At 51.2% G+C, this 24,587-nt stretch overlaps 10 protein-coding genes and 1 non-coding gene across 11 annotated transcripts; 7 read left to right on the top strand and 4 right to left on the bottom strand.

Annotated features, from left to right (window-relative positions):
• Positions 1 to 197: 197 nt before the first annotated feature.
• Positions 198 to 1,736, top strand: PFLUO_LOCUS6386 (uncharacterized protein; the record flags this gene model as incomplete). The annotated part of the gene is made up of 1 exon (XM_073783926.1): positions 198 to 1,736. One exon carries the CDS (start codon positions 198 to 200, stop codon positions 1,734 to 1,736), a length of 1,539 nt encoding a protein of 512 aa, XP_073640432.1.
• Positions 1,737 to 2,170: 434 nt separating this feature from the next.
• Positions 2,171 to 4,711, top strand: PFLUO_LOCUS6385 (uncharacterized protein; the record flags this gene model as incomplete). Its single annotated transcript, XM_073783925.1, has 2 exons — positions 2,171 to 2,466; positions 2,524 to 4,711. 2 exons carry the CDS (start codon positions 2,171 to 2,173, stop codon positions 4,709 to 4,711), a joined length of 2,484 nt encoding a protein of 827 aa, XP_073640431.1.
• Positions 4,712 to 5,252: 541 nt separating this feature from the next.
• On the top strand, positions 5,253 to 7,281 carry PFLUO_LOCUS6384 (uncharacterized protein; the record flags this gene model as incomplete). The annotated part of the gene is made up of 3 exons (XM_073783924.1): positions 5,253 to 5,981; positions 6,049 to 6,461; positions 6,534 to 7,281. 3 exons carry the CDS (start codon positions 5,253 to 5,255, stop codon positions 7,279 to 7,281), a joined length of 1,890 nt encoding a protein of 629 aa, XP_073640430.1.
• A 2,250-nt stretch (positions 7,282 to 9,531) lies between these two features.
• On the top strand, positions 9,532 to 10,545 carry PFLUO_LOCUS6383 (Chitinase 2; the record flags this gene model as incomplete). The annotated part of the gene is made up of 1 exon (XM_073783923.1): positions 9,532 to 10,545. The coding sequence occupies one exon, from the start codon at positions 9,532 to 9,534 to the stop codon at positions 10,543 to 10,545; it is 1,014 nt and encodes a 337-aa protein (XP_073640429.1).
• A 1,622-nt stretch (positions 10,546 to 12,167) lies between these two features.
• On the bottom strand, positions 12,168 to 13,568 carry PFLUO_LOCUS6382 (uncharacterized protein; the record flags this gene model as incomplete). The annotated part of the gene is made up of 1 exon (XM_073783921.1): positions 12,168 to 13,568. One exon carries the CDS (start codon positions 13,566 to 13,568, stop codon positions 12,168 to 12,170), a length of 1,401 nt encoding a protein of 466 aa, XP_073640428.1.
• Positions 13,569 to 13,942: 374 nt separating this feature from the next.
• PFLUO_LOCUS6381 (peroxin) lies at positions 13,943 to 15,713 on the bottom strand (the record flags this gene model as incomplete). The annotated part of the gene is made up of 4 exons (XM_073783920.1): positions 13,943 to 14,654; positions 14,706 to 15,093; positions 15,144 to 15,481; positions 15,556 to 15,713. 4 exons carry the CDS (start codon positions 15,711 to 15,713, stop codon positions 13,943 to 13,945), a joined length of 1,596 nt encoding a protein of 531 aa, XP_073640427.1.
• Positions 15,714 to 16,395: 682 nt separating this feature from the next.
• On the top strand, positions 16,396 to 17,159 carry PFLUO_LOCUS6380 (uncharacterized protein; the record flags this gene model as incomplete). Its single annotated transcript, XM_073783919.1, has 3 exons — positions 16,396 to 16,474; positions 16,543 to 16,905; positions 16,972 to 17,159. The coding sequence occupies 3 exons, from the start codon at positions 16,396 to 16,398 to the stop codon at positions 17,157 to 17,159; spliced, it is 630 nt and encodes a 209-aa protein (XP_073640426.1).
• A 798-nt stretch (positions 17,160 to 17,957) lies between these two features.
• Positions 17,958 to 18,847, bottom strand: PFLUO_LOCUS6379 (ER membrane protein DP1/Yop1; the record flags this gene model as incomplete). Its single annotated transcript, XM_073783918.1, has 6 exons — positions 17,958 to 18,084; positions 18,147 to 18,204; positions 18,258 to 18,321; positions 18,379 to 18,387; positions 18,450 to 18,656; positions 18,794 to 18,847. 6 exons carry the CDS (start codon positions 18,845 to 18,847, stop codon positions 17,958 to 17,960), a joined length of 519 nt encoding a protein of 172 aa, XP_073640425.1.
• A 1,025-nt stretch (positions 18,848 to 19,872) lies between these two features.
• On the top strand, positions 19,873 to 19,957 carry PFLUO_LOCUS6378. The gene has a single exon. It is a non-coding gene; the product is annotated as a tRNA-Leu (tRNA).
• Positions 19,958 to 21,347: 1,390 nt separating this feature from the next.
• Positions 21,348 to 21,825, top strand: PFLUO_LOCUS6377 (Ras- protein rsr1; the record flags this gene model as incomplete). Its single annotated transcript, XM_073783917.1, has 2 exons — positions 21,348 to 21,352; positions 21,414 to 21,825. 2 exons carry the CDS (start codon positions 21,348 to 21,350, stop codon positions 21,823 to 21,825), a joined length of 417 nt encoding a protein of 138 aa, XP_073640424.1.
• A 498-nt stretch (positions 21,826 to 22,323) lies between these two features.
• Positions 22,324 to 24,105, bottom strand: PFLUO_LOCUS6376 (mitochondrial; the record flags this gene model as incomplete). Its single annotated transcript, XM_073783916.1, has 2 exons — positions 22,324 to 22,618; positions 22,670 to 24,105. The coding sequence occupies 2 exons, from the start codon at positions 24,103 to 24,105 to the stop codon at positions 22,324 to 22,326; spliced, it is 1,731 nt and encodes a 576-aa protein (XP_073640423.1).
• Between the last annotated feature and the right edge of the window lie 482 nt (positions 24,106 to 24,587).

Below are 24,587 nucleotides of genomic sequence, written 5' to 3'. Positions count from 1 at the left end.
CCATAAACAATTGCTTACTATTGTCCCGGGCCAGGCGTGTCTTCAGATCTCAACTTTATTTTCTGACAAAAGATTATGATCCAATGACTCGTTCAACTTCCGGTCCACCATAACTTTCTCACTGATCATCACGAAGCTTTCCTTATCACGTACTGCATCCTTCGAATGTCACTGTAAAAAGGCGCGCGCATCCAATCATGCCTACCATGCAGTTCTATCCCAAGGCGCGTCAGCCCCGGCCCAGCATCCATCACCCCTCGGTTCAGCCGCTTCGAATGTCTGTTCTCAAAGCAGCTAGCATCAACGTTCTCCTGCTGCAATTTCTTTTCCTTGGACTTTTTTGCTATCTATTTGGATCTCTCTTTCAGCAGACTACACATGTTCATAACATGAATATTCTCTTTGTCGACTACGATGGCGGCGCGATCGGCAGTGCAGTTCGAGCTGCGAACCAGCAGCTCAAAAGTCCGGGTTTCCCGTCATTGATTGAGCAACCCCCGCCAGATTATCCGCAGACTACCAAGATCGATAACGCAGTCTGCAACATCAAATACTGGGCAGCATTATATGTTGTGTCCAATGCCTCAGATCGGCTAGCAGCCGCACTGGGGGGTGGCTCGGCTGCCTCTGCGTACAACCAGAGCAACATTCTCTTCATAGTCTGGAATCAGGCGCGTTATCCGACCGTGGCTGATGCCTCTATTTACGGGAGCGTAGAATCTCTCTCCCAAGCCGCGCGAGTTGCTTTCACTCAGGCCGGTGGAAAACAAATCATCCAGGCCCTGAACAGCTCCGATCCTGGTGCCATTGCTGTCTTTTCCAATCCCTGGACCTTGTCTTCGATAAACATACAGCCGACCACACAAGGATCACGACTTGTCTACAATACATTGGTGATCATATTGATACTCATCCAAGAATTCTTTTTCTTGGGTTCCATCAACGGTCTCTATCAGCAGTTTCGACTCTATACGCTTGTGGCATCGCATCGAATTGCAATCGTTCGCCTAATTCTGTCGGGTGTCTACACATTCTTGGGTTCACTGTGTACCACAGGCGCAATCTGGGCTTTTCGCCATGGCTGGCACGTAAACGGCAGCCAGTTCGTGCTCAACTGGATGACATTGTGGCTCTTTGCACATTTGAACTTTTTGGTTCTCGACGTTTTCAGTATCTGGGTCTCTCCTCCGTTTGTGCCAATGGCACTGATATCCTGGGTTGTGCTCAATGTGACCTCTATTCTCCTTCCATTTGAATTATCGCCTGGCTTTTATAGATGGGGCTATGCCTTGCCTGCGCATAGCGTCTTCCAGGTTCTCGTTGACAACTGGTCCGGTGGCTGCAATCCGCAGCTCAACTTCGCACTCCCCGTTATGTTTGCCTATGAGGTTATCGGACTTGTTCTTAGCTGTATCGGTGTGTATCGACGTGCACATTACGCTTCAATTAAGCAGGAAGTGGACGAAAAACAATTACAAGAGCGGGTCGAGGCAGCAATCGCGGAGCAAGAGGAACGTCAGCTGGCGAGAGAGACAACTAGACAAGAGATTCAGGGAAGTGAGACTGAAGAGGAAGGAATAAGTCCTATGCAACGACGCGGAACTATTACAACGCTTGAAGATCAAGAAGAATTGGCGGGCAGAATCCGACAAGGGGTGTCCCACTCTGAGCTTGGCAGGGTAGTCACCAGTCGTGAAAGCATTGGTCCTAGTTTTAATTTGGCCTTTACAAGATGATCAAGACATCATTATTGTTTAGATGTACTATGAATCGAAAAAAACTAACGTTCTATTTCGCGTTCTCTTTCTCCGAATTATTAGGTTCTCTTTAGTAAGCCAAGAGAGATTGACAAGCCTCCTGTGCCCAGATCCTTCTCTTTCCCCGAATCAATAGGTTGTCTTCAGTAATATGTTGCTCAAAACTGCATAAGCTTCAGTCTACGCTTTGCTATGCACCTAGTGAAACTTCTTTTCCAAAGAATAAATTGTCGTAGATGCAACGTTGGGATTGCTCGGGTCAATAGAGTCCGGCGCTGCGCATTCCAAGAAACCTTGTTTGGGACATATAATGGTAGCTGGAAGCGCGATCGACAGTACCCCATCTTTCCTCCTTTTACTTTCAAAGAAATACAGATTTGGATTCCTTGCATACCAAAATCTGAATAAGCGCCATGTTATTGCTAACGGCATTGGTCTTGCCGTTGTTGTCGACGGCGAGTACCGTTCAAGCCTTCTCGCCAAAATCTTTCCATCTTGGCTCTACAACGGCAATTGATGGACTTCAAGCTTACAGAGAGAACCGTATCACATTGAACGAAAACAATCCTGTGCTTACCTTCGACTACGGCTCCGAAGTTGGTGGCTTCCCTTTTGTGGAAGTTCAAGCCCCTAGCTCAGCCGTCCAGGTTCAGTTAAAATATTCTGAGCCATACGATGGTCTTGAACTGCCCCAGGGTGACGGTCCCTGGTATTTTAACCCTCTGTTCGTCAATAATTTTCCAATGGAGACTGATAGTTGTTACAGGCTGTATGTCAATGGACTGATGAATTCTTTCCGCATTGAAACTTTCAATATCACCAAGTCCGGAAAAGCCCAGTCATTCTTTATCCAAGGTGGATTTCGATGGCAATCCATCACCCTTCTAGGAAACACGTCCCTCACTATCAGCAAAGTTGGAGTTCAACCTTCGGTAGACATCAAAGATCCCGAATCTCTGCCGGGGAGCTTCTCCACCTCTGAGGATATGTACCAAGATGTATGGAACTTGGGTGCACGTGCTGTACAGGCAGCCTGCGTGGATGCTGGCTCACAGCCCTCCACCTGGGAAGTGTCTGACCAAGGCGCCCTCATCAGAGGCCAGTATCCAGCTGTTTCTGCACTAGGCAATGGTTTCGGGAACTACACCCTGGATTTCTCCACCAAGATATCCACTGGAGGTACAGGATGGCGAGTCGCTGGCGGCGCGAACGGTGGCTACGGTCCTTACTTTGTGTTGACCTCCAACCGGTCGGGATTGATCAGCTCCAACATTACTTCACTCCCACAAAACAGCTTGATTGCAGGATATGGGTTTAGTCTCATAAACCAAGCCATTTTACCTTCAGCGCCTCCGCAGACCTACTCAATCTCGAATATGACAATTGAGGATGGCAAGTGGTACTCCATTAGCACTGCCATCAATTCCACGGGATATGCGATCTCTGTGGACGGCCAACAGATCGCCTTTATTGAGAATGCACCTTTTGTCAGTTACATCAGCGGGTCCTGGGGGTCAGGAAGTCTGACTGATGGTACATTTGGCTTTGGGCCATACTTGAACCAAGAAGCCTTTTTCAAAGATGTCAAGGTGACTGCACAGAATGGAAGCGTGCTATACACGAACTCTTTGACGTCAACCGACATACTAGAGGAGTTTGGGATCGCAAGCAACAAGTATTCAGTCTGCCTTGATGGTGCCAAGCGAGATCGAGAAATTTGGATCGGTGACTTCGCCCATACTTCGCGCATCATTGCAAGCAGTAGCGGCCGCTTCGACTACATTCAAAGCATGATCGGTTTTGAATTCGACTGGCAATATCCACCAGGCCCTGCACATGGTCTTGTCCCCATTCAGGCTTACATGGGAGCTGGAAAGCAGTATCGCGAGGCTTATTATCCATCAGAGTTTGGAGAAACAGACTACCAATTCTTTTTCCTCCTGGTGCTCACGGACTATTTCGCACTGTCTGATGATAAGGCACTCCTGAGCAAAAATTGGGACGGTATTAAATTGTTAGTTCAGACTCTGGTTGATCGCTACTACGACCCGGCTTCTGGGCTTATGGCCAGCCCTGATGCGTCCTGGTTTACGGCGCAGGGCTCCCAAAATGCGACAGCACCAACCGCTCTATTCCTCGTCACCCTCAACCAATTGATTAATGTTGCTACTGCTTTGGACGAATCACAAACTGCATCGTCCTGGACAAAGATGGCGACTCGACTAGGCAATGCCATCAATACTCTCCTGTGGAATGACGATCTAGGTGCCTACAGCTTGTCACTCACTCAGCCCAATGATAGTGCTATCCTCGCCACTGCGTTCACAATTCGGGCTGGTATTGCATCTCCTGCACGTGTTGCTAGCAGTGTCGCTCGCCTCTCTGATGTCTTTCTGAAAATCGGTTACAAGGACAACTCGGCAGCGAGCGATGCTTCCAGCACGCAATTGTCGCCAAACACCCAAGGCTTCTTATTCGAATCACTCTTCATTGCTCATCTACAATACAATGTGCCCGCAGAGGCAGTTCTACCAGCTATTCGAAATTTGTCTGAAGTCTTCTGGCCCAAGATGGTTACTCAAAACGAGTACTTTACTGGAGCGAGTTGGGAGTACCTCTATCAAGATGGCAGTCCAGGAATTGGTATTTTTACAAGTCTAGGTCACCCTTGGGGAGGGGCAGCGACATACGTTTTCAGTAATTACATTCTGGGCGTTCGACCGGAATGGAACAATGCCATGGGAGAATACGAGTGGGTTTTTGACCCTGCGTGGGACGTTGCCGAGGGGCTTGGTCTTGAGTGGGCAAAGGGCAAGATGCCGCTATCCTCTGGAGGGTATATAGAGGCCGAGTGGAGGGTATCAGGGAAAGCAGGAAAGACCAAAAAGCCCTCAATGACCGCCACTGTTGTTGGAAACAAGCACGTGAAGATCAACATTAAGAAGAGGTCTTGAGGAAAGGAATTGGATATCGAGTTTCTCATAGCGAATTGATGCTCAGGCTACCATATTCCCAACGAATGTCAGAAGATGTTTAACAGCTTCTTCCTTTTGCATCTACTCACTTGTTGTATTTGTCCCATCTGAATTGTCGGGAAGTTTGTCGGGAAGTTCCGAAACATCCCCCCGCTTAACTACCACTAAGGTCTGCGAGCCCCTTTTCCCCGCGCATGGATCACCTTTTTGCGGGGAAAGTCCGCACTTCGGGCTTTTAATCACCGAGGGTATTGAGCAAAAATCAAGTGTTTACGTCTCCTAAAACTTTGAAAACGAGTATAAATACATTCAAATATCCGTGCAAGTCTGTTTAGCTATTCCAACTCTGTACAAAGCAGCCATGCATATCAAAAGTTCATTCAAAGACCTTCTAATACCTGCTCTTCTGTTGTTCTCTAATTTGAGTGAAGCATGTTGGGGCAATACCGCCTGCAGTGGGCCACTCGAGGCATCTTTTCCTGGTCCCTGGGAGAAGAACATGTACTCACCCGCATCTCGCATGGTTTCCCCTAAGAGGATTCTCAATGAAAACAATGATTTCTTGAGAGAGTACCCTGGGGCTAGTCATCTTGCGGGCAATGGTTCTCTGCTTGTCTTTGACTTCGAACAAGAAGTTGGAGGTTTAGTGACCATCAACTTCAAGTCAATGGGACAAGGTGCCATTGGGCTTGCTTTCACTGAAGCTAAGAACTTCACTGGCTTTAACTCGGATGAAAGTAACGGTGGCTCTGGGCCTGATGGGGCGCTTCTTATCGATGTTTCGTCCGACAAATGGAAAGAAGGAAGTTATACTACACCTCTGAGTAAGCTTCGCGGAGGCTTTCGATATCTCAGCGTATTTACGCTCACAAACAGCACCGCTTTTCATGTTACCCTGGACGTTATCAAGGTTGAGCTTGATTTTCAGCCATCATGGCCGAACCTGAGAGCCTACGGAGGTTACTTTCATTCCAGCGACACCTTGCTTAACAAGATCTGGTACGCCTGCGCGTATACAGTGCAGGCAAACAGCATCCCACCTGATACTGGTCGAGCCTGGCCTGCGCCATCTGAAGGGTGGCTTAATGACGCCAACCTGGGCCCTGGAGACAGTGTCCTAGTGGACGGAGCAAAACGAGACCGAGCTGTTTGGGCCGGCGATTTAGGGATTTCTATCCCCAGTGCTCTTGTTGGACTCGGCGACCTCCAAGCCAGCAAGAATGCTCTCAATATACTTTACATCAATCAGGTAAGTCCTGTTTCTATTTTTGAAATTTGCTGCAGGGTGAAGTGCAAAGCTAAACCAACCCTGATAGGACTCAGATACAGGAGCGTTGCCAGAAGTTGGTCCACCAATTAATTTCTTTGGGTCTGATGCCTACCACATGGCAGCAATGATAGCAACGCACGATTATGTTCTGTACAGCAACGATCTTGCTTATCTTGAATCCATTTGGTCAAACTACACGCAGGCAATGGCATTCATAACTGCCAAAATTGATGACACTGGACTACTCAATGTTACTGGAGCATCCGGCTGGGGGCGATCCGCGAGTGCTGCCGGCTATAGCTCTATCGGAAACATGCTTATGTATGGAACGCTCAAATCTGGCTCCAGCCTTGCAGTTTGGCTCAAACAGCCACAATTGTCGGCCAAATGGGAACAGATGGCATTGAAGCTGAAGGCCGCCGTTAATTCTGCAAACTACAACTGGGACCCTGCAGTTGGGTAAGCAAAATTCCACCTTTTCTCCCATGTTTTGATCATTTGCCTCGGAAGCTAATGCCAACATACTAAAAGGGCATTCAAAAACAATCCGATGGATAGCAGCATTTTCCCTGAGGATGGAAATAGTATGGCTTTATTTTTCGACGCCGCCAACTCATCCCATTTTGACAAAGTCAGCGATTATCTCACCACGAACTGGGGACCCATTGGCGCAAGGGTCCCTGAATGTCCTGGTAGCATATCTCCATACGTGGAAAGCTACGAAATCAAGGGTCACCTGAAAGCTGGCAAAGCACAACGTGCCCTGGATCTAATTCGTCTCAGCTGGGGATGGTATCTCGAAAACCCAATGGGCACTGAGAGTTCCATGATCGAGGGTTACAACGAAGATGGATCATTCCTCTATACTGCAAATGAAGGTTATGACCAAGCCGGCTCTTATCCATCTCATGCGCACGGGTGGAGTACTGGCCCAGTTGATACCTTGGTTTCATATGTTGTCGGCCTTCAACCAACTGCCCCGGGAGGGAAAGATTGGACTCTGTACCCCCAGACTGGAGATCTTGAATTTGCTGAAGGTGGATTCACAACACCACTGGGCAAGTTTTCCGCCAGCTGGAAAATTGGACCTGCCGGCCTTACTATACAATACGATGTTCCCAAGGGGACTGCTGGGAAGCTGCAATTGCAGTTGACGACCTCAAAAGGAAAGATCTTTGTGGATGGGCATGAGTGCGTGATGAAAATGTTCGACCATAGCCGCGGCTTGTTCGAGACTGATGTGGAGGGTGGAAAACATACAATCCATGTTGGGGAGTAAGGCCAGAACGTGTGCTACCCTCAAACTACACGGACAATACATTTGGAAAGATTTGGAAAGAGCGAAATGTAATTGCATTTGATTTAGATACAAAAGAGACCATCTTAGTCTCGCCCGAAGGCTACTAATCATCTTCCCTGTGTAAAAGGGTGAGCTCATCGTCAATGCCTCTAATAGCGTGCTTCTGATTTCACATCAAGAGCGGCCTGGCGAGTGCCTCTACCTTGGTGGGACTTTGATGGAAGGGTAATATTTCTTTGTGAAAGGGCTGCGTTATTGGAAGCTCAAATCATAGTTTCCAATTAATAAACTACGTCTCTATCCTTCTTCAAATGGGAGGAATTGGCGATGATCTTCATTCCTAAAAGAGTATAGCTCAAAATGCACAAACCGGTAGAAATACATATTTCGTGTCTACTACCGTGGTGATTCGAATTATGCTGTGACCGTAGATCTTTATCTGAGCGTTAAAACGCAAGATTCATATTTCGCATTATCTATATTAAGCAGCCTGCATCCACTCAAAGGGGGCTCTACCAAGATATTATGAAATCTACAAAGGGCCCATCGAGAAAAGGCACATAGAGCATGTGGCTCAAGTACGGTCGACCGGATGGGAGCCTTCTTCTTCATGCCCTGGCAGTCGTATATACCGAGGATCTGCATAATGTACACATTTCAAGCCCTTTATCGTATGCCTAAATTCCCTACACCACCTCGAATATCGTGTGTCACAAGATTGTCATCAAGTGTTATGGTCGTGTTGGGGGCCTGCATGAATATATTTCTAGGAGTCCTACTGTTTCCTCCCGGGCGCATACTGACTTCCAGTGTTGGTAACACAGTGGTAGCCAGGTTGAGGGTTGATAAATACGATGTCGCTTTTTGGTCGCGCGACTCTTGAAGGGTGCGATGTAGGGTGATAATGATTCTATGGTTGTATGATCGCCATGCCGCGTACATACGAAGGAATATCATGCCCCCGGTTTATCCTCCCAGGTATGTCGCCCGTCGTTGCACCTGAAGTGCATTGCCAGCTGATAAATGTTGGATGACTTGCAGATTCCGCGGAGTATATACTACATCGGAGGGATGACGGAGTGGCTTGGATTTTTGGCTGGTCCAGGAACAAACCATTGAGCTTGGTATACTGCTCCGGCCCCGTGGACTGGCAGAACCCCGATGACCAGTCAGAAACGTGGAAATTAAGGATCGACTGTATCTCAAACGCCGCGTGAATCAGCCATGTAGCATCTGACCCAAAGTAGAATCGCTCGTGCGGGGCTCCACCCACCCGTGGGATCCACCGGGGCCGATAATGCAGGTGAACACCAAATTCCTGGGCTAGAATCTTCGAGGAAATTGGAAATTAGTGGTTAGTGTCAGTTTAACGGGTACTACTGCGGCTTTCGCCGTCTTCTGCCTTGGTCTAAAATTGGGGAAGAGGTGTTCCTTGAACCTCGTGATATCCACTTGCTCAAGAATGCTATCTCGAATTAGAAAGTATTCCCGGCGTGTCCAAATTTTGTCAGCTGGCTTGAAGTCATCCAGTACCCAGACGTTTGCACAGTATGACCTGTACCTTATTGATGGAGGGCCGGGAAGGGCGGGCCGTCCAGGGATCTCGAAACTGTGAGTTGGATTTACATTGTAACCTGTCCAAAATGGGTGCACCCGGGGAGATCAGTTCTTTGCCGGGGCAAGACTTTGATCCTTTCGTGAGGTTTCTGAGTTACATTTCCTGTTTCTAAAGCCTTTAGACATTTATAGAGATGTGACGGTGGCGATGGCCCATTCAGGAAAGTACAGGAATATTCGTAGCTGCGCCGTGTGCTGTGCCGCGTGCCCCAGCGCTAGTCGTCGGAATGTCACGTCTACCAGACAATCAATCGAGCCGCCGTGCCTCACGCGGCGAACTGCAACCCTCCTGTGATAGATCTCGACCCTTTGAATGTGACCGTGCGTCTTTAGCACATCCTACCTCTAGTTGGGTCTTTGGAATGTACCGGCTAAATCCCTGACTCCATTCATGGGGTCCTCTGCAGTCAAGAGAACATAAATACAGCTCGCTCGCTCGCAGTTTCATCTTTTCTTTTCATCATCGGACTTCTTCCACCACCGTCTACTCGACTATATTCTTTAGGTTCTTGACGAACCTATCAATTTTTCATTCCTTTGAATACAGAGTTGATCTCTGCCTGCTTCTCATTCCTTTATTCTTTTTTGAAACCAACTCAATCTTCACTCAAAATGAAGTATTCCACTATCCTCGCTGGTCTGGGTCTCCTGGCCACCTGTGTGTCGGCTGTGCCCCATAAGATCAGGCACTATCCCCGTGCTGATGCTGGCGCCCAGAATGTTGTCTACTGGGGACAGAATGGTGGCGGCGTAGAGGAAAACAACGACCTGGCCTCGTACTGCAACGGGACTTCTGGCATTGATATCCTCGTCCTGGCCTTCCTGTACCAATACGGCAATGGCAACGATATCGCGTCCGGTATCATTGGACAGTCATGCTCCATCTCCGGAGGCACTGGCGAACCTTCGCAATGCGATGCTTTGGCCTCAGCTATCAAGACATGCCAGTCGGCCGGCATCAAGATTATTCTGTCCCTCGGTGGAGCCGTTGGTGCGTACTCGCTGGAGTCTCAGCAGGAGGCCGAGACTATCGGCCAGAACCTCTGGGATGCCTACGGCAACTCGGGCAATGGCTCCGTGCCCCGTCCCTTCGGTGATGTCTTCGTGAACGGTTGGGATTTCGATATCGAGGCCTCCAGCGGCAACCAGTACTATCAGTATATGATCAGCACGCTCCGCTCCAACTTTGCTTCCGATTCCGCCAATACCTACTACATCACTGGCGCGCCGCAGTGCCCCATTCCCGAGCCCAACATGCAGGTTATTATCACCAACTCCCAGTTCGACTATCTCTGGGTCCAGTTCTACAATAACCCCGGCTGCTCCGTGGATGGGACCATCAACTACGACGCCTGGGTCTCCAACGTTGCCAACACCCCGTCCGCCAACGCCAAGATCTTCATCGGTGTGCCTGCTGCCCCCGATGGCGCCACCGGCTCGTCCAGCGGTGCTCAATACTACCTCGAGCCAAGCTCTCTGGCAACTCTGGTTGGCAACTACAGCAGCAACCCTGCCTTCGGCGGAATCATGATGTGGGCCGCCGCCTTCTCCGACTCCAATGTCAACAATGGTTGCACTTACGCCCAGGAGGCGCACAGCATCCTTACCACCGGCTCTCCCTGCTAGGCTAGCTCCTAGCCCTCCCAAGTCAATCTGACGCCACATTCGTTTCCTGCCGGACCCCTGGTTTGGGTCTTGGCTTAGTCCAGTGATTGCGGGCTGTCTCTCAGCCAATCCCCTCGCTGAATCGTGTGATAAATCTTTTCGAGCTAAATCCGCCCCTCCCCCATGGAGGAAGCCCGAGTCTGCCCTTTGCATTTAAGGTCTACTCAACCCATTCGTGTACATATTTACGATTTCCAAGCTTCTTTCATGAACCATGATCTTGCATATTCCTTATTCAAGTTGACAACTAGCATTCGAGTATTCTTTGTATGTAAAACTCTTAGCACCCATTAGCCACCACCTGCAAATGTAAGAAGCCATCTTGCAGACAGCACGTGGGAGATACGGTAACACACATCTTCGTCAGCACGCATGATGCTGTTATTTGTGCAACATGAAATGTCACTTGGGGCCATATCCCTTTCCTGACTTGAATGCAACAGCAATCCAAGGAAGCGCTCTATCGCTCCAGATCTGATTCCTTTCTTTAGGGGGGCCAGATGTCACAATCCAATGGTAGTATGAGGCTGCTTTTTCGAGGGACCAAATTCCTAGAACTTCAACGATCGACTGTACAACATAAAGACTGGCGCTAACTCTGAAAAGCCGAACCACACGCAGAGGCAGAGGCAAGCCTATCACATATGCTGCGGTTCCTGGTGTTGCATTTACTCCAAATCTGCGGGGCTAGTTGATCCTGCAGGTACCAGAGGGGGGCTAGTGGATGTCCGTGCTTCAGCATTTGGCTTGCAGAGGCGCACCACCCTCTCGGGCCATATTCCCATTTGGTTTCGTTTCACCATCGCTCTTAGCCTAATGTACCCAGTCAGGACGGAAATGGATGCAACACTGACGAAACTAATAATCATGGGGGCCGTTATATACACCGACTCCAATCCCATCGGTTTCTTCGCATGGCCGGCGGTGTGCGGCCCTCCGCGTGGCTTCGGCTCTGGCGGTACCACACTCTTGGCCAGAAAATGTGGCTTCTGGTATTGCGATAGTCATTAAATAATATACATAAAACATCACGCGAACATGTTTGGTTCGTCCGGTGGAGAATTTATTAGTTCCTGTCAAATATATTGCTAGATTGCCGGATCGCGATATGAAATTAGTGGTCAAAGCGGGTTGGCAAATCAGCGAAGATTCCCGGGTCATTATGGAGATCATCTGAAACGCTAAATGTGACTAATTCTCCGGCATAACGTATCCCTCATTTTCGGGGGTTCTTGACGGTCTTGCTACCGTAGTATTCACCCCGCGGCCTGCTAAAGCCGGGGCATGCCTGCTTGGTTGGGATAGTTAAAGGTACAGCCTAGCCAGTAATGGGCAAGCGGCTATGTTGGATTTCCCCATATCCGCCGTTCTGGATGAACACATGTGGTGGAACATGAGAAACTCAACCTCACCTGACCACAGACATTAGGACAAGGTAACCCGACTCTGAATAGAGACTTGCGGTAGATAGCCCCAACGGACGTACTCGGATAGAAAACAGGATAGAGCATATCAATCAGACTTGATGTAACTATTCCCTCCAGTAATAAAACTAGGTTACATATCAGCAACGCACATGATGACTATGCAAACTGATAGCGAGTATCTAGGCTCCAGCCAGGCAGAGCAGCAGGCTTGAGTCGTCCACCCCTCAAAACATCTCTATTCAATCGTGCCGGCGGATCCCAGATAACATCCGCCACGCTATAGCGTGGACGAGACACTTCGCATCCAGTCTCGTCTCGGTCATAGAACAATATCAGATCAGGTACGTCGCCTGGTCTCAAGGTTAAGCCTGAAGCAGACGGCAAGCCGATTGCCTTTCGAGCACGAGTCGAGACACATTCATATAGAAGCTCCGCGTCTACCTGTGTACCAGACTGATAAATTCCAACACCCAAACAGGCCAAGAAGAGCGGGTCCGGCGATGCCCAGGGCGTGAATGCGTTGCCGACATTATTCACTCCAAGCACTGCGTCGAGGCCATACCTCCGGATCATTTCTGGGACTTGTAGAGTACCTCTCGGCCGGTGGTGGGGGCATTGATCACTGGATGCGCTGGGCGAGGATGCCATGTACAGGTCACTAGTTGGCAAGCCCACAAAGCTCACGGGTAGATCATAGTCACGAATCTCGCGCGCAAGTCTCTCCCATTCTTCATCCTTGAACAGCGTCAGGCGCGTACAATGTCCCAGCATGACACGCTTTCTTGTGGAGTTTGTCGTCCAGCGAGATTCACGGAGGATCTTCACGACATGCCAAACCAAGGCTCCCCTCTCGGGGTCAAGGTTGTAGTCCAGATGAAAATCAACATGTTTTCCGAGCTGGAGAGCGCGCTCAATTGCCCATTCGATATTTCTCTTCGCAGCCTCGACGCTCGACTCAACATAAGGCGTCGTTCCGACCACGTCGATGCCGGGGTAATTGCAGAGCGCCTCCTCCACGAGACTCCTATTCTGCTCTCCAAATTCCCCAGAGAAGATCGGGTCTTGTGCAAAACAGGCAATCTGAATCTCACACGAATCCTTCCACTGCTCCTTGAGAGCAAGACCCGCTTCCAGGCAGGTAAACTTCACCGCAGAATCGACCTCAACAAAGGCCCGCATCGCAGTCACGCCGGCGGAAACAGACTCAGCCAGTAGCCACTCCCCTCTGCGAAGAAGATCCTCACGAGTAAATTGCTGTTTAGCATTCGTGGTAAAGGACAGCGCCTCCTGGAAAGAGCCACTTGAGGGCAGCAGATGTGCATACTCGGGTGAACTGTGGATAAATGCTTTGTCGAGATGAATGTGTGGGTGTGTTAAGCTTGGAAGGGCCAGAGGGGGATTTGAGATGTCCTCGGACGAGGGCGGGGTGATGGTTGTGATGCTGCCATCTTTTGAGGAGTCAGGGTATCCGATCTGGATGTCCCAGGTGGAAGAGCTTTGGGCTAGTCGGACGTTTTGGATAGACTTGATGCGGTCTGTAAGCTTGGGTGGTGGCATCGCGATGATGTGTGTAGCTTTGACTCTGTCCCGTCGGGGATATAGACCGGCGGAAGTCGCCGATGTGGATCGCTATCTATATCCAGAATGTATCCTTATCAGTTACAGCTCTGAGCAGTACATGTTGGAATCAAGACCGTATCACCCGCGGACATAGAAACACTACTCATTCAGGCAAGAAAACACTTGAGCATACTCTTAATGATGTACTGTTAGAACGTTTGAAGCAGAGGATCAAGTCGCGAGGACTCCAAAAAAAAAGGTATCAATCATATCATCAAATCTAGTATATAATCGAAATAGTAGAATAGCAGAGTACAAGAATGCGTAGAGGAGAAATAACACGCTCATCAACTTTCAAAGGAGCGGGTCAATTACTCCGTCGTGGTGGCCTTACCCCAGGCCTGCTCGAAAGACGACTCAACTCCTTCTTGTTGGGCCTGAGACTCCACCTCCTCCTTCTCGTCATTATCAACCAGGACCGGAACGCTGCTGCTAGCAGTCTCCTCGGTCTCAACCATCACAGGGGCATATGACGAAGAAGCAGAGTCAGCATCGTTCAAGGTACTAGATCCAGCATTCTCCTTCGCACCTAGCGGCTCCAGGTCGAAATTCGAGCTGTACACCACAGCCGAGAATGCCTCGAGCTCGCGCACGTTCTGGTCCAGTGCATTCAGATATTCGTTCGGCGGGTGGGTACCATTGCCAATCACATGGGCCTGGCGCGCTAGCACGGCGAGCAGGTTGGCGAGCTTCGTCTTGCGCTCTGCTGTGGCCAGAGGAACAACGGTAGCGACTGACTCAAAAGATTGCGGTGCAGTCTCTGGGGCAGAGGTTGGTGGCCGGAAGGCATCGGTGGCGCATTTTTGGTCGACTAACAGCGAGAACCCTTCGTTGTTGAGAAGAGTCAACACGTACGAGAAGGTGGGCGACTCAATGAGGTCGGCGGTTTCATCCAAGAGATGACGCAGGGTCGAGGTTGTTTGCAAAGAAGACGGGTCCGCCACTCCCTCCACCCCGGACTCCCGCAAAACAAACTCCTCTTCCTCCCTCGGGGGTAGCAGACAAGACAGCCATTTCTGGGACCTACAAGTAGTGTCAGTCAGCAAGAACGACACGATAAAGAAAAGCACATACCGGCGTTCTTCTTCTGTGCCACCCTCCACCTTCTTCCGGATCTGCAACGTCAACTCCGACAGCTTGCCCAAGCTTATATCCTCCCTCGGATTCAAAGGACCAAAGGCCTCTGTCACGGCCATTTGGACCCGCTCCGTCAGTTCCTTCCACCCCCGGTGAAGCAGCCACCAGCTGAACGCAAGGTATTGCCGGTTGGTTTCGAAGTCGTCACCGAGAGTCTGAGTCAATTCATCATGGTCTTCCAAGCTAATCGTCGAGTCGGTCTGGGGTGTGGCCATGGAGATGACGCTGGAAAGGTAGTTTCGACGGCCGAGGAGGTTGAGTTGGATGCGGGTGAAGATGGTGAGCAGGGAGAGCGTGTAGATCAAAGTGAAGGATCGCGTGATGGCTGCGAGAGTCAGTATCATCGTCCCACGCACTCTGCAAGAAATCACATACAGGTGATTTTCACCTCATTCCACAGCTGGGTTTTGTTACGCTTGATCTTGGGTTGGCCATCATCCGCAGACTCGGCCATCTGACTTGTGTGAACATATCCCTCACTCTGAAAGCTCGAGCGATCATCCTCCGGCAAGCTGGGTGACACCGAGCTCATATCCGAGCCGGGAGGCTCCCCGGCGCTGAGACGAGCCAACCTCTCAGCGCGCTTCTTCTGCAGCTCCTTGGTCAGCTCCTCGACGGGGAGAGCCTCGACGATGTTTTCCGTAGCGGTGGGCAGAAGTGCCAGAACGGTGTAGGTGCAGTCGGTCTGGTTTTGTTCGAATCGGCGACGCAGACTATTGCGGCCGCGTGGCCGGTCAGCATCCCATCTCGATTGACGTTGCACAGGGTCAAGCATGATGGAACTCACTTTTCGCGGGCGATGCGGTCGCTGCTCATGCGCTCACGCGCCTCGGAGATCTTGGACAGCACATACTGGCCGGCTAAGTAGCCAGCTCCCAGGACTCCAGCCCCGATCGCAAGGCCTCTGCGATTGCGTTGGAACCAGCGCCTGGTGGCGCCTATCATGGTGAGTTGGCTGTGGTGGATGGTGGTGGTGAAATGGTGAAGTTGAAGTGGCTGGGGAGGGAAGCGGAAGAACAAGACCTCGGTCGCGGATCTATTGGGCTGGGGCGATCATCGGCCTCGGTTAGTTAAGTAGGCCAACGTGAGCTGCCACTGCGGTTAAGCATAAATTAGGAGCACACGTTTGGATTCTTTATTATTGTGAACGCCAAAGACAACTCTTCAATTCTGGAACCAACTATTTACTCAGGAACAGTTCTACAAAGTGCCTGTGATTCGATCCCATTCCGGCGTGACGCTCCGGATTAGGGCACCATTTGTGCTACAACAAAACGAGTCAACCCCTGTCGCGACGGACTGAACTGTGTCTTCATTCTTATTTTGAAAATCATCGAAGAACCCCTCGAGTTTAGTTATTCCATCTCTTGAACACCGCTCGACCTCACCCCGGATAAGCGATAACCAACGGCCCAGCCCGATCGATGGCCGATACTGGCCGCCCTCATCCATTCCACATCGTCATCACCTCCTCTCAACACCTTCTTTGGCCACCACACGTTATTCCCTCCCATGATCCCATCCAGAGCAGTCTACCAGCACTCCGCTGCACTCTGTTAATTCACCCTTGTCCTCTGGACTCGGATACCCGCGCAGTTTGGAGCCACACGCCCGTTGACGATCGGGGATGGAGCCCCGCAGAACCCCTCCGGAGTACTTCCTGGAGATCTTCGCCGACACCACCACGGTGCGCGATGTATTAAAGGGTGAGTTTGTAACAAACACAAACACGTCCTGATTGACACACACTAACCCACGGAGCGATCCAATCCAGGCGTCCTCAACCTCATCTTCTTCCACCGCTACTTCCCCTCCATTCGTCCCGTCACCTTCGACGTCCTCGACTTCACCCTCCCCGCTATCAACGACGCCGACCTCGAGACACTGATCGATTCGCGAGTCGCCGCACTAGTCCGTCAGCACCTTTCCTCCGCTGCTGGCGCTGCCGATGGAAACCCCGCGGGTGGTGCCGGTGGGGGAGGGGGAGTGAGGGGCCGGATAGCCGTGGAATTCTACGAGAAGAAACGGCGTCGTTCAGGTCTTTGGTTTGGTGGACTGGCTGGGAAGGGGCAAGAGGAGGTGTGTTGGGAGATATGGACGCTGGATGTGACCATTGCGACGCCGCGGACCGAATCTGGTATGCTTTCCTGAACGAACAGGACGCCCTTGAGCTCACTCATGCTAACCAATGTCTGTCTGGCAGAACGAGCGAAAGTCCGCAAGGCTATGGGGAATATGCTGCAGAAAGCGGCGCTGAAGATCCTGGCCGTCGTTAACAAGGACAAAGACCATATTCCTCCCATTACCACCAGTGACTCGAATCCCTTCCCGTACCGGATCGTGGTCAATCCGAGGACGGATGGCTGGGGCAATCGGATTGGGCTTTATTGAGTCTACACATTGATGAGTGCATTAGTGCATTCACAGAACTCGTCGCCACGGCTGGTCCTTGAGCCTGTCCAACCTGGTTCAGTATAGATGGCAGCATTCGCGATGTCACGGTTGACGACTGCTCCCGGTATCTGCAGGCCAATCCGGGGAGCAATTGATGACGGTTATGGAGTCTGATTTTAGTTGCCATTTCGGCGTTTTGTGTTTCTTTACCTGGAGGCGTCTGTCTGTTTGTATTTCTTTGCCTCGAGAAAATCCCATGGGAGCTCCGGATATAGGGATCACTGTACTCTTATTCCAGTGACATTTGAAATCAGTTTTACCACCATACTCTTGAAGACTTCATTGCCGGAAAATAAATCCGAAATGCGCGGTTCCTCGTTGGATAAGCCGTCAATAGCATTATCAAACGTGAAATACAAATCTATCGTTGGGTATGTCAAGTCGGAAGAGTGGGCAGTAAAGCTGGATGCGAAAACTACTGTACCGGCCTATAAAAAGAATCCCAGTAGACTGCTAACTCCTCCACTACCATTCAAGTAAATATGAAAATAAAAGATTACATCATATCAAATATCCAGCAAGCAGCTATCCCACCTAGACCTCTCTCCCCCCCCTAGGTCCACTCTATAACAAGGCCAACCCCAACTCTGGGTCTGCTGCACATCCCACAATCATGCTCCCCTCCTCATACTGTTCACAGAGAACCGATGGGACCCGTAATCCACGGCCACGCTAGGTGCGCAGATGTACGAGTATTGTCTCTTGCGATTCTCGGGCGGAAAACGCGCGGTCCGTTCAAGTGGAGTGCGACTTGTTCGCAGCAGCATCAGCCGCGGCGCGGAGGTTGGTGGAGGTGCCGGTGCTGGAGAAGAAGCGGCCAAGCACGGGCTGGAGGAAGGAGTGGAAGATGATTTGGGCCCCGCTGGATTGTGAAGTGATTAGTAATTTGCGGTGTTCTAGTGGTTTCGGCGGGGATCTGCTTACTTGGTCTGGGGCAGGGCCATCCACAGGATCAGGACGAACTTGAAGATGTAGTAGAAGGCTATATTTCTCATGTTAGCAATTGGTTCATGAGAGATCTTATCGGCAACTTACGGAACCAGTAGGCGGCGTTGATGGCGCTCTCAACCACGGTCAGGGAAGCGTAGACAACCCAGTACTGTTGGAGTCAGGTCAGTATAAAGCCATGTGGTGCTCTCGATCATCCGAAACATACCGTCAGCCACTACAAGAGTCGTTCAGTCAGCATACAAGTCATAAACACAAGCCATCCGGTCGAAATCTTACCTGGGTGTCATCCGCCGTGCCCGAGGTGAACAGGGCCTGAAGCGAGTAGTAGCCGGGGATCAAGAAACCGGCAAAGTTGACGAGGAACTCGCCAGCGATGTTGAAGAAGACCAGGAAGAAGTAGACTCCAGCCAGACCCAGGATGGCATACACCTTGGGGACGGAGGTCTGTCTCTCGAGGTTGTTGAGAGCGGGGTACTTGGAGAGCTACCATAACGGAGTAGTGTCAGTCCAACACAGTTCGGCCAGATGAGATCGAGATCCGCTCCGCCCGAAAAAGGTCAAGTCGGGCACGGCTCGAGCTGGTGAGGCACCAGGGAAACAGCGCACAAAAGGGCACATACCTCCTTATCGAGCTGGGCGATGGAATGCTGGGCACGGTCTTGGAAAGAGGACATGATGCTGGTGTTGCAGGTTGTATGTACGGAAGGGTTTGGGGAGTTGCGATAATGAATTATTAGGGAGCGAGAGCGAGGGATGAGAAAATGCAAGCGGACGAGCTGGCCGTATCTCTGCGCCCGTGCGGGTCACGTGGGCCTCCATGACGTACTCTTCGGCTGGGATCAGATGCACGGGGCATGTGAGGATTTGCCTATTACTGTCAACCCTTGGTCCGATGCCATTCGGGAGTGAAAAGCAGCAGCAGGGCTAGTCCTCAGAGTCCCTATGGGGTCAGCCGACAGGACTCGACAGTTCTTCATTCCGCTCTACTCCTGACGATATCCTGAAGCATATCCGTCACACAAACCGTACTTTCCGAACGGGTATCCTGCCTGGCAACCTCCGCATGACGTATAGGGCTGCCATAGATCACTATGACCCAATAATGTTTCATCCTTAATCTATATCGAAGTTTCAAGTTTAGACATCTTGCTGCAGAGGAAATGTCCCCTACTATTATGTGATGGCTAAACAGTCCATGAACATCAGACCAAGGTTCATGAGCAGCAGCTCTCGGACATTCTGTCTCTCGTCTGGATCCTCCTGCAGCATTCCTCACATGAACAGGAAGAAGACTTTGTTATCGCCTTCCAGATATTCCTCTGCATCTCCAAAGACAAGTCGGGTATTTTCGTATTTTCCTTCTGGTGACCTATTTTTAGCAGCCCATTACTATGTAGTAGATGGCAGTTATCATACTGGACATCGCGACAGAACCAGACTGTCGAGCTTGTTCCAAAGCCAAGCTTCCTAATCACTTGATATCTGGAGTAGAAAACATCACCACGTCGGACGGGATAGTAGAACTCTTGATTATATGCTGGCATTCGTTCTTCTCCGATCCTTCAATTCGTCTCGAGAGCAAGATATCGAATTCCCCTAGTTCTTCCGCTTAAGTACAACCCACTTCAACCTCACTGATACCCTGGTCAATATACCTTCACTTCGAGTAGACCAGCCCTCCGATATTTCCCATAAGCAAGGCAAGATGGCCGAGTTGGTCCAAGGCGTCAGGTTAAGGTCCTGATCTCCGCAAGGGGGCGTGGGTTCGAATCCCACTCTTGTCACGATTCTTTTTTTTTGTTGGCTTACCCCACCAGCTATCCCCGATCACAAATCGCCCTTGCTGTTTATAGGTAGCCAACGGACTAAGCCGATCTGTACCACCGATCTATCTACCTCCTGTGGTTTCAATGTGAAAGCTGCTGTAAGAAATATTCCACGATCGGGGAATCTGTGATTTTCCGCAATCAATAATAGCACTGATGCGACTTTTGTCCGCTGTTCCTGTCCTTTTGGGTGTTTTCCTCCGCACAAACATGCAGACCCGGGCTAGTCATAGTCTGGCCCGTCCGGCCCACCTACTTTCATCCCGCACACACTTCCGAGTGATTCCCACCGCCTCACTCACCCTCAACACACCCCCTCTCCAATTCCCTCTAGTCAGCACCGTCTGGCATTATTGCAGCCAGAATCCGGCTTCGGTCCTGCCTACTCACCGATGTAATTGATTCGCCCTCCTTGCTTTCTCTCTCTGTCTCTCTCTATCTCTCGCTCCCTTCTGCCCATCGGACCCCAAGATCCATTTCCCGCCTAGACGACCGTGCCACGCTATTACCGACGGGACCCGTGCTTCATCGTTTACTACTGAATGGGAGGAATCTCGCACACGACAAGGGAACCACCATAACCACGCTCATTAGACGACAAGTGATATTCTGCTACCACGACGCGATCCGGTCACGTAGCTCTCCTCGGGAACAACAAACACGCTTACAATTGACCTCGGTCTTTTATCTCACCACACACCCCACCATCACCACTACCACCACCACCACCTCTATATAAATAATCAGGATATCTGGGAGCTCAATGCGGCCTCAGTAAGTATTTCTATTGTCTGGGGTTCCTCAATGGCTGTGTCTGACGATAGTCTGTAGACGGGAGTATCATATTGTTGTGCTGGGTGCTGGTAAGCTTTGCTTTGCTCCGATAAATGACCATTGTGTCTCGCGAGGAACACCCCCACTGACGACAGGTATTCTCGACAACAGGAGGTGTTGGCAAGAGTTGTTTGACTGGTGTGTATTTACTGCCTGGGTCGCGTGCCTCGGGCCGAAGCTCGGAAACTAACTATTGTATCGACAGCTCAATTTGTCCAAAATGTCTGGATCGAAAGCTACGACCCTACCATCGAGGATTCATACCGGAAACAGATTGAGGTTGATGTAAGTTGCGTCTCTGTACCTCTGTGCCAAAGCAGACATTAATGCCGTTCCTCTAGGGCCGACAATGCATCTTAGAAATGTAGGTGGTATAGCGTACTACCTGGCGTCGAGTCTTGCTGACCTTGGGAATCAAAAGCTTGGATACCGCGGGAACAGAACAGTTCAGTAAGTCCTTCCACCACATTCCCCGAGATCTACCAATCACCCTGCTAACCGCATCCCAGCGGCCATGAGGTAATAACCCTCACCCAACTATCTCCGAGCTCCCAAATCAACACCACTAACCCTCGCCTAGAGAAATCTACATGAAACAAGGCCAAGGCTTCCTCCTCGTCTTCTCAATAACAAGCAACTCCTCGCTGAACGAACTCGCCGAACTCCGCGAACAAATCATCCGAATCAAAGACGACGAACACGTCCCGCTCGTGATAGTCGGCAACAAATCCGACCTGGAAGACGACCGCGCCGTGCCCCGCGCGCGCGCCTTCGGCCTCTCCCAAAACTGGGGCAACGCGCCCTACTACGAGACCTCTGCGCGGCGCCGCGCAAACGTCAACGAGGTCTTCGTTGACTTGTGCCGTCAGATTATCCGTAAGGATCTAGGTGAACCCACGGAGTTTCGGAAGGCGCGCGAGGGGCCGGTTCTTCGTCAGGATAGGGCAAAGAGGCAGAGTCGTCGTGCGGGTGGGCGGTGTGTGATTCTCTAAGGAAACGGTTGCTTTGCTTGCCATGGATCTATTCTGCGTCTTTTCTATACGACACTACGACGCGCTTCTTCTTCTTCATCGTCGATTTTTATGTCACGCCTCTGTGTTTTATGCGCCTTACGATAGAATCAATGCCTCGCTGGCATACTCCTCCCCACCTCACCTCACCACAACATACAATATCATCATCACCACCACCTTCATTTTTGTCCTTTCTGGAAGCTTGACTGTCTGCGCGCTGGGTGCCACCTGCTTTCCATGAATTGGAAACCATGTCTGTCTATCTATCTGCTGCTCTTTTGGAAGAATTGGGCAAAAAGTTTTATGCTTCTTTTTTTGTGAATACTTGGTAGGATCCGGCTCAGTGCTTGCTTGCCTTGACTTGGCTGGCACATTGGATGGATGGATACAAAAACATATATGTGTGAAAATATATATTTCATTCCACGTTTCTGGTATCCTCTTCTAGTCTGTTTTATATGTCCGTTTCCCTTATTCTCACATGCGGAATACGCCGAACCGGGTCTGCACATTCGGCTCGGCCTTTCCGCTCAGCGCAGCTGTCAGTCCCAATCCGAGCATATGCCTCGTTTGGGCGGGTGGAATGACACCGTCATCCCATAGGCGGGCAGAGGAATAGATCGCCTCGGATTCATGGTCGATGCGAGCCTTGAGAGCTGGGTCGGCGGTGCGGCCGACGGCCTCCATGACCGCGGAGAGTTGTTCGGAGCCCATCACGCCGATTTTGGCGTTGGGCCACATGAAGAGTAGGCGGGGGGAGTAGGCACGGCCACTGCAGATGTTAGAATAGAAAACCATAGGTCGAGGGGCAAAAAAAACTAACCACATCCCGTAATTGCCAGCACCAGCACTCGACCCAAACACGACTGTAAACTTGGGCACATCCGCACAGGCGACAGCTGTAACCAGCTTAGCTCCGTTCTTCGCGATCCCGCCCTTCTCTGCATCGGCGCCGACCATGAAACCCGAGATATTCTGCAGGAACACGAGAGGGATGCGGCGCTGGGCGCACAGCTCGATGAAATGGGCGCCCTTGAGCGAGGACTCGGAGAACAATATCCCATTGTTGGCGACGATGCCGACACGGTGGCCCTGGATGCGCGCAAAGCCCGTCACCAGCGTGGTGCCGTAATCGCGCTTGAACTCGGCGAACTCGCTGCCGTCCACGATGCGCGCGATCACCTCGTGCGCCGGGATCTGGCGGCGCAGGTTCGTGCCAACGATGCCGTTTAGCTCGGCGGGATCGTAGAGGGGTTCTTTGATGACGAGGCTGTCGGTGTTGGCATTCTCCAACTGCAGGGGCCCTCGCGTGATAGGGTAGTTCAGGTTGGCGACGGAGCGTCGGGCGAGCACTAGAGCGTGGGCATCGTCCACGGCGAGGTAGTCGGTCACGCCGGAGATGGTCGAATGCAGCAGGCCGCCGCCCAGGTCCTCGGCCGAGACCACTTCTCCCGTGGCAGCCTTGACGAGTGGTGGGCCAGCGAGGAAGATAGTGCCCTGGTTCTCGACAATAATGGTTTCGTCGCTCATGGCGGGCACATAGGCGCCGCCGGCGGTACAGGGACCCATCACAACGGACAGCTGAGGGATCCCCAGGGAGCTCATGCGAGCCTGGTTGTAGAAGAAACGCCCGATATGGTCCCGATCCGGGAAGACATCTTTCTGGTGAGGCAGATTGGCACCGCCTGAATCGACGAGGTAGATGCAGGGCAAGCGATTCTCCTGGGCCACTGCCTGTGCGCGCAGGTGCTTCTTGACGGTGATCGGGTAATACGTGCCACCCTTGACGGTGCTATCGTTGGCCACGATCATGCAGTTGACGCCTTCGACTGTGCCGATACCCGTGATAATGCCACCAGCGGGCACATCCTCGCCTTCGTAGACTTCGTGGCCGGCGAGCGGGGACAATTCTAGGAAGGGCGTGCCGGGATCGATCAGGGAAGAGATACGGTCCCGCGGCAGCATCTTGCCGCGTGCGATGTGCTTCTCACGCGCCTTTTCAGTTCCTCCCTGTCCGATTTTCGCGTGCAGGCTGCTCATCCGATCCAGGAGCTCCTGCATCTGCTGGCTGTTTTCGCGGTACTCGGACGACGAGGTGTCCACGGCAGTGGGGAGGACAGATAGTGCGGATGCATGGTGAGGATGTGTATAGCTGGCAATCGTTCGAGCCGAGAGTCTGAGGAGAGGAGCAGTTTGGCTGCGGCGCACAGCTCGGGTTGAGCCCAGGCTCCGAAGAACAAGCGGGGACGGGGCGCGCATTGCGGGGAGAATGTGTGGAGAAGCTATTGAGAGGAAGACGACAGGAAGAACTCTGCTAGAGAGAGTCAGACAGGGTATTGTGTCGATAGCATAGCATTGATTTATGGTAGTATCGTGAGTATGGTCGAAGGGGAAAAGGAAGAAGAGGGAGAAGAAAGAGAGAGAGAAGCACGAGAGGCCCAGTGCGGAGTGACGATTGCCGCGGATAGCCGAGCAGACAACAACAACAACAGCCAGACAGGGAGAAGAAATGGTGCGGAGGAGAATTCATAGGGATGGAAAAAGAAAAGAAAATAGAATTAATACAGTCGTTTGAATCATCGAGAGATGTCAGTGAATTGATTCTAGAAATCAATCACCGCCATACAAGAACATCCGAAGCGGCCCTGGTCTGTTTGTCCCGACGGGTGCCGCGCAGTTCTGCAACATCAACCCTTAAGAGTTCCACCACTCCTCCGTGTCTTTCCTTTCACTTGTCCTCT

Source organism: Penicillium psychrofluorescens, assembly GCF_964197705.1.
Source record: "Penicillium psychrofluorescens genome assembly, chromosome: 4".
Lineage (NCBI taxonomy): Eukaryota > Fungi > Ascomycota > Eurotiomycetes > Eurotiales > Aspergillaceae > Penicillium > Penicillium psychrofluorescens.
The sequence above is the reverse complement of the archived record's forward strand: the minus strand, read 5'-3'. Positions and strand labels throughout refer to the sequence as shown.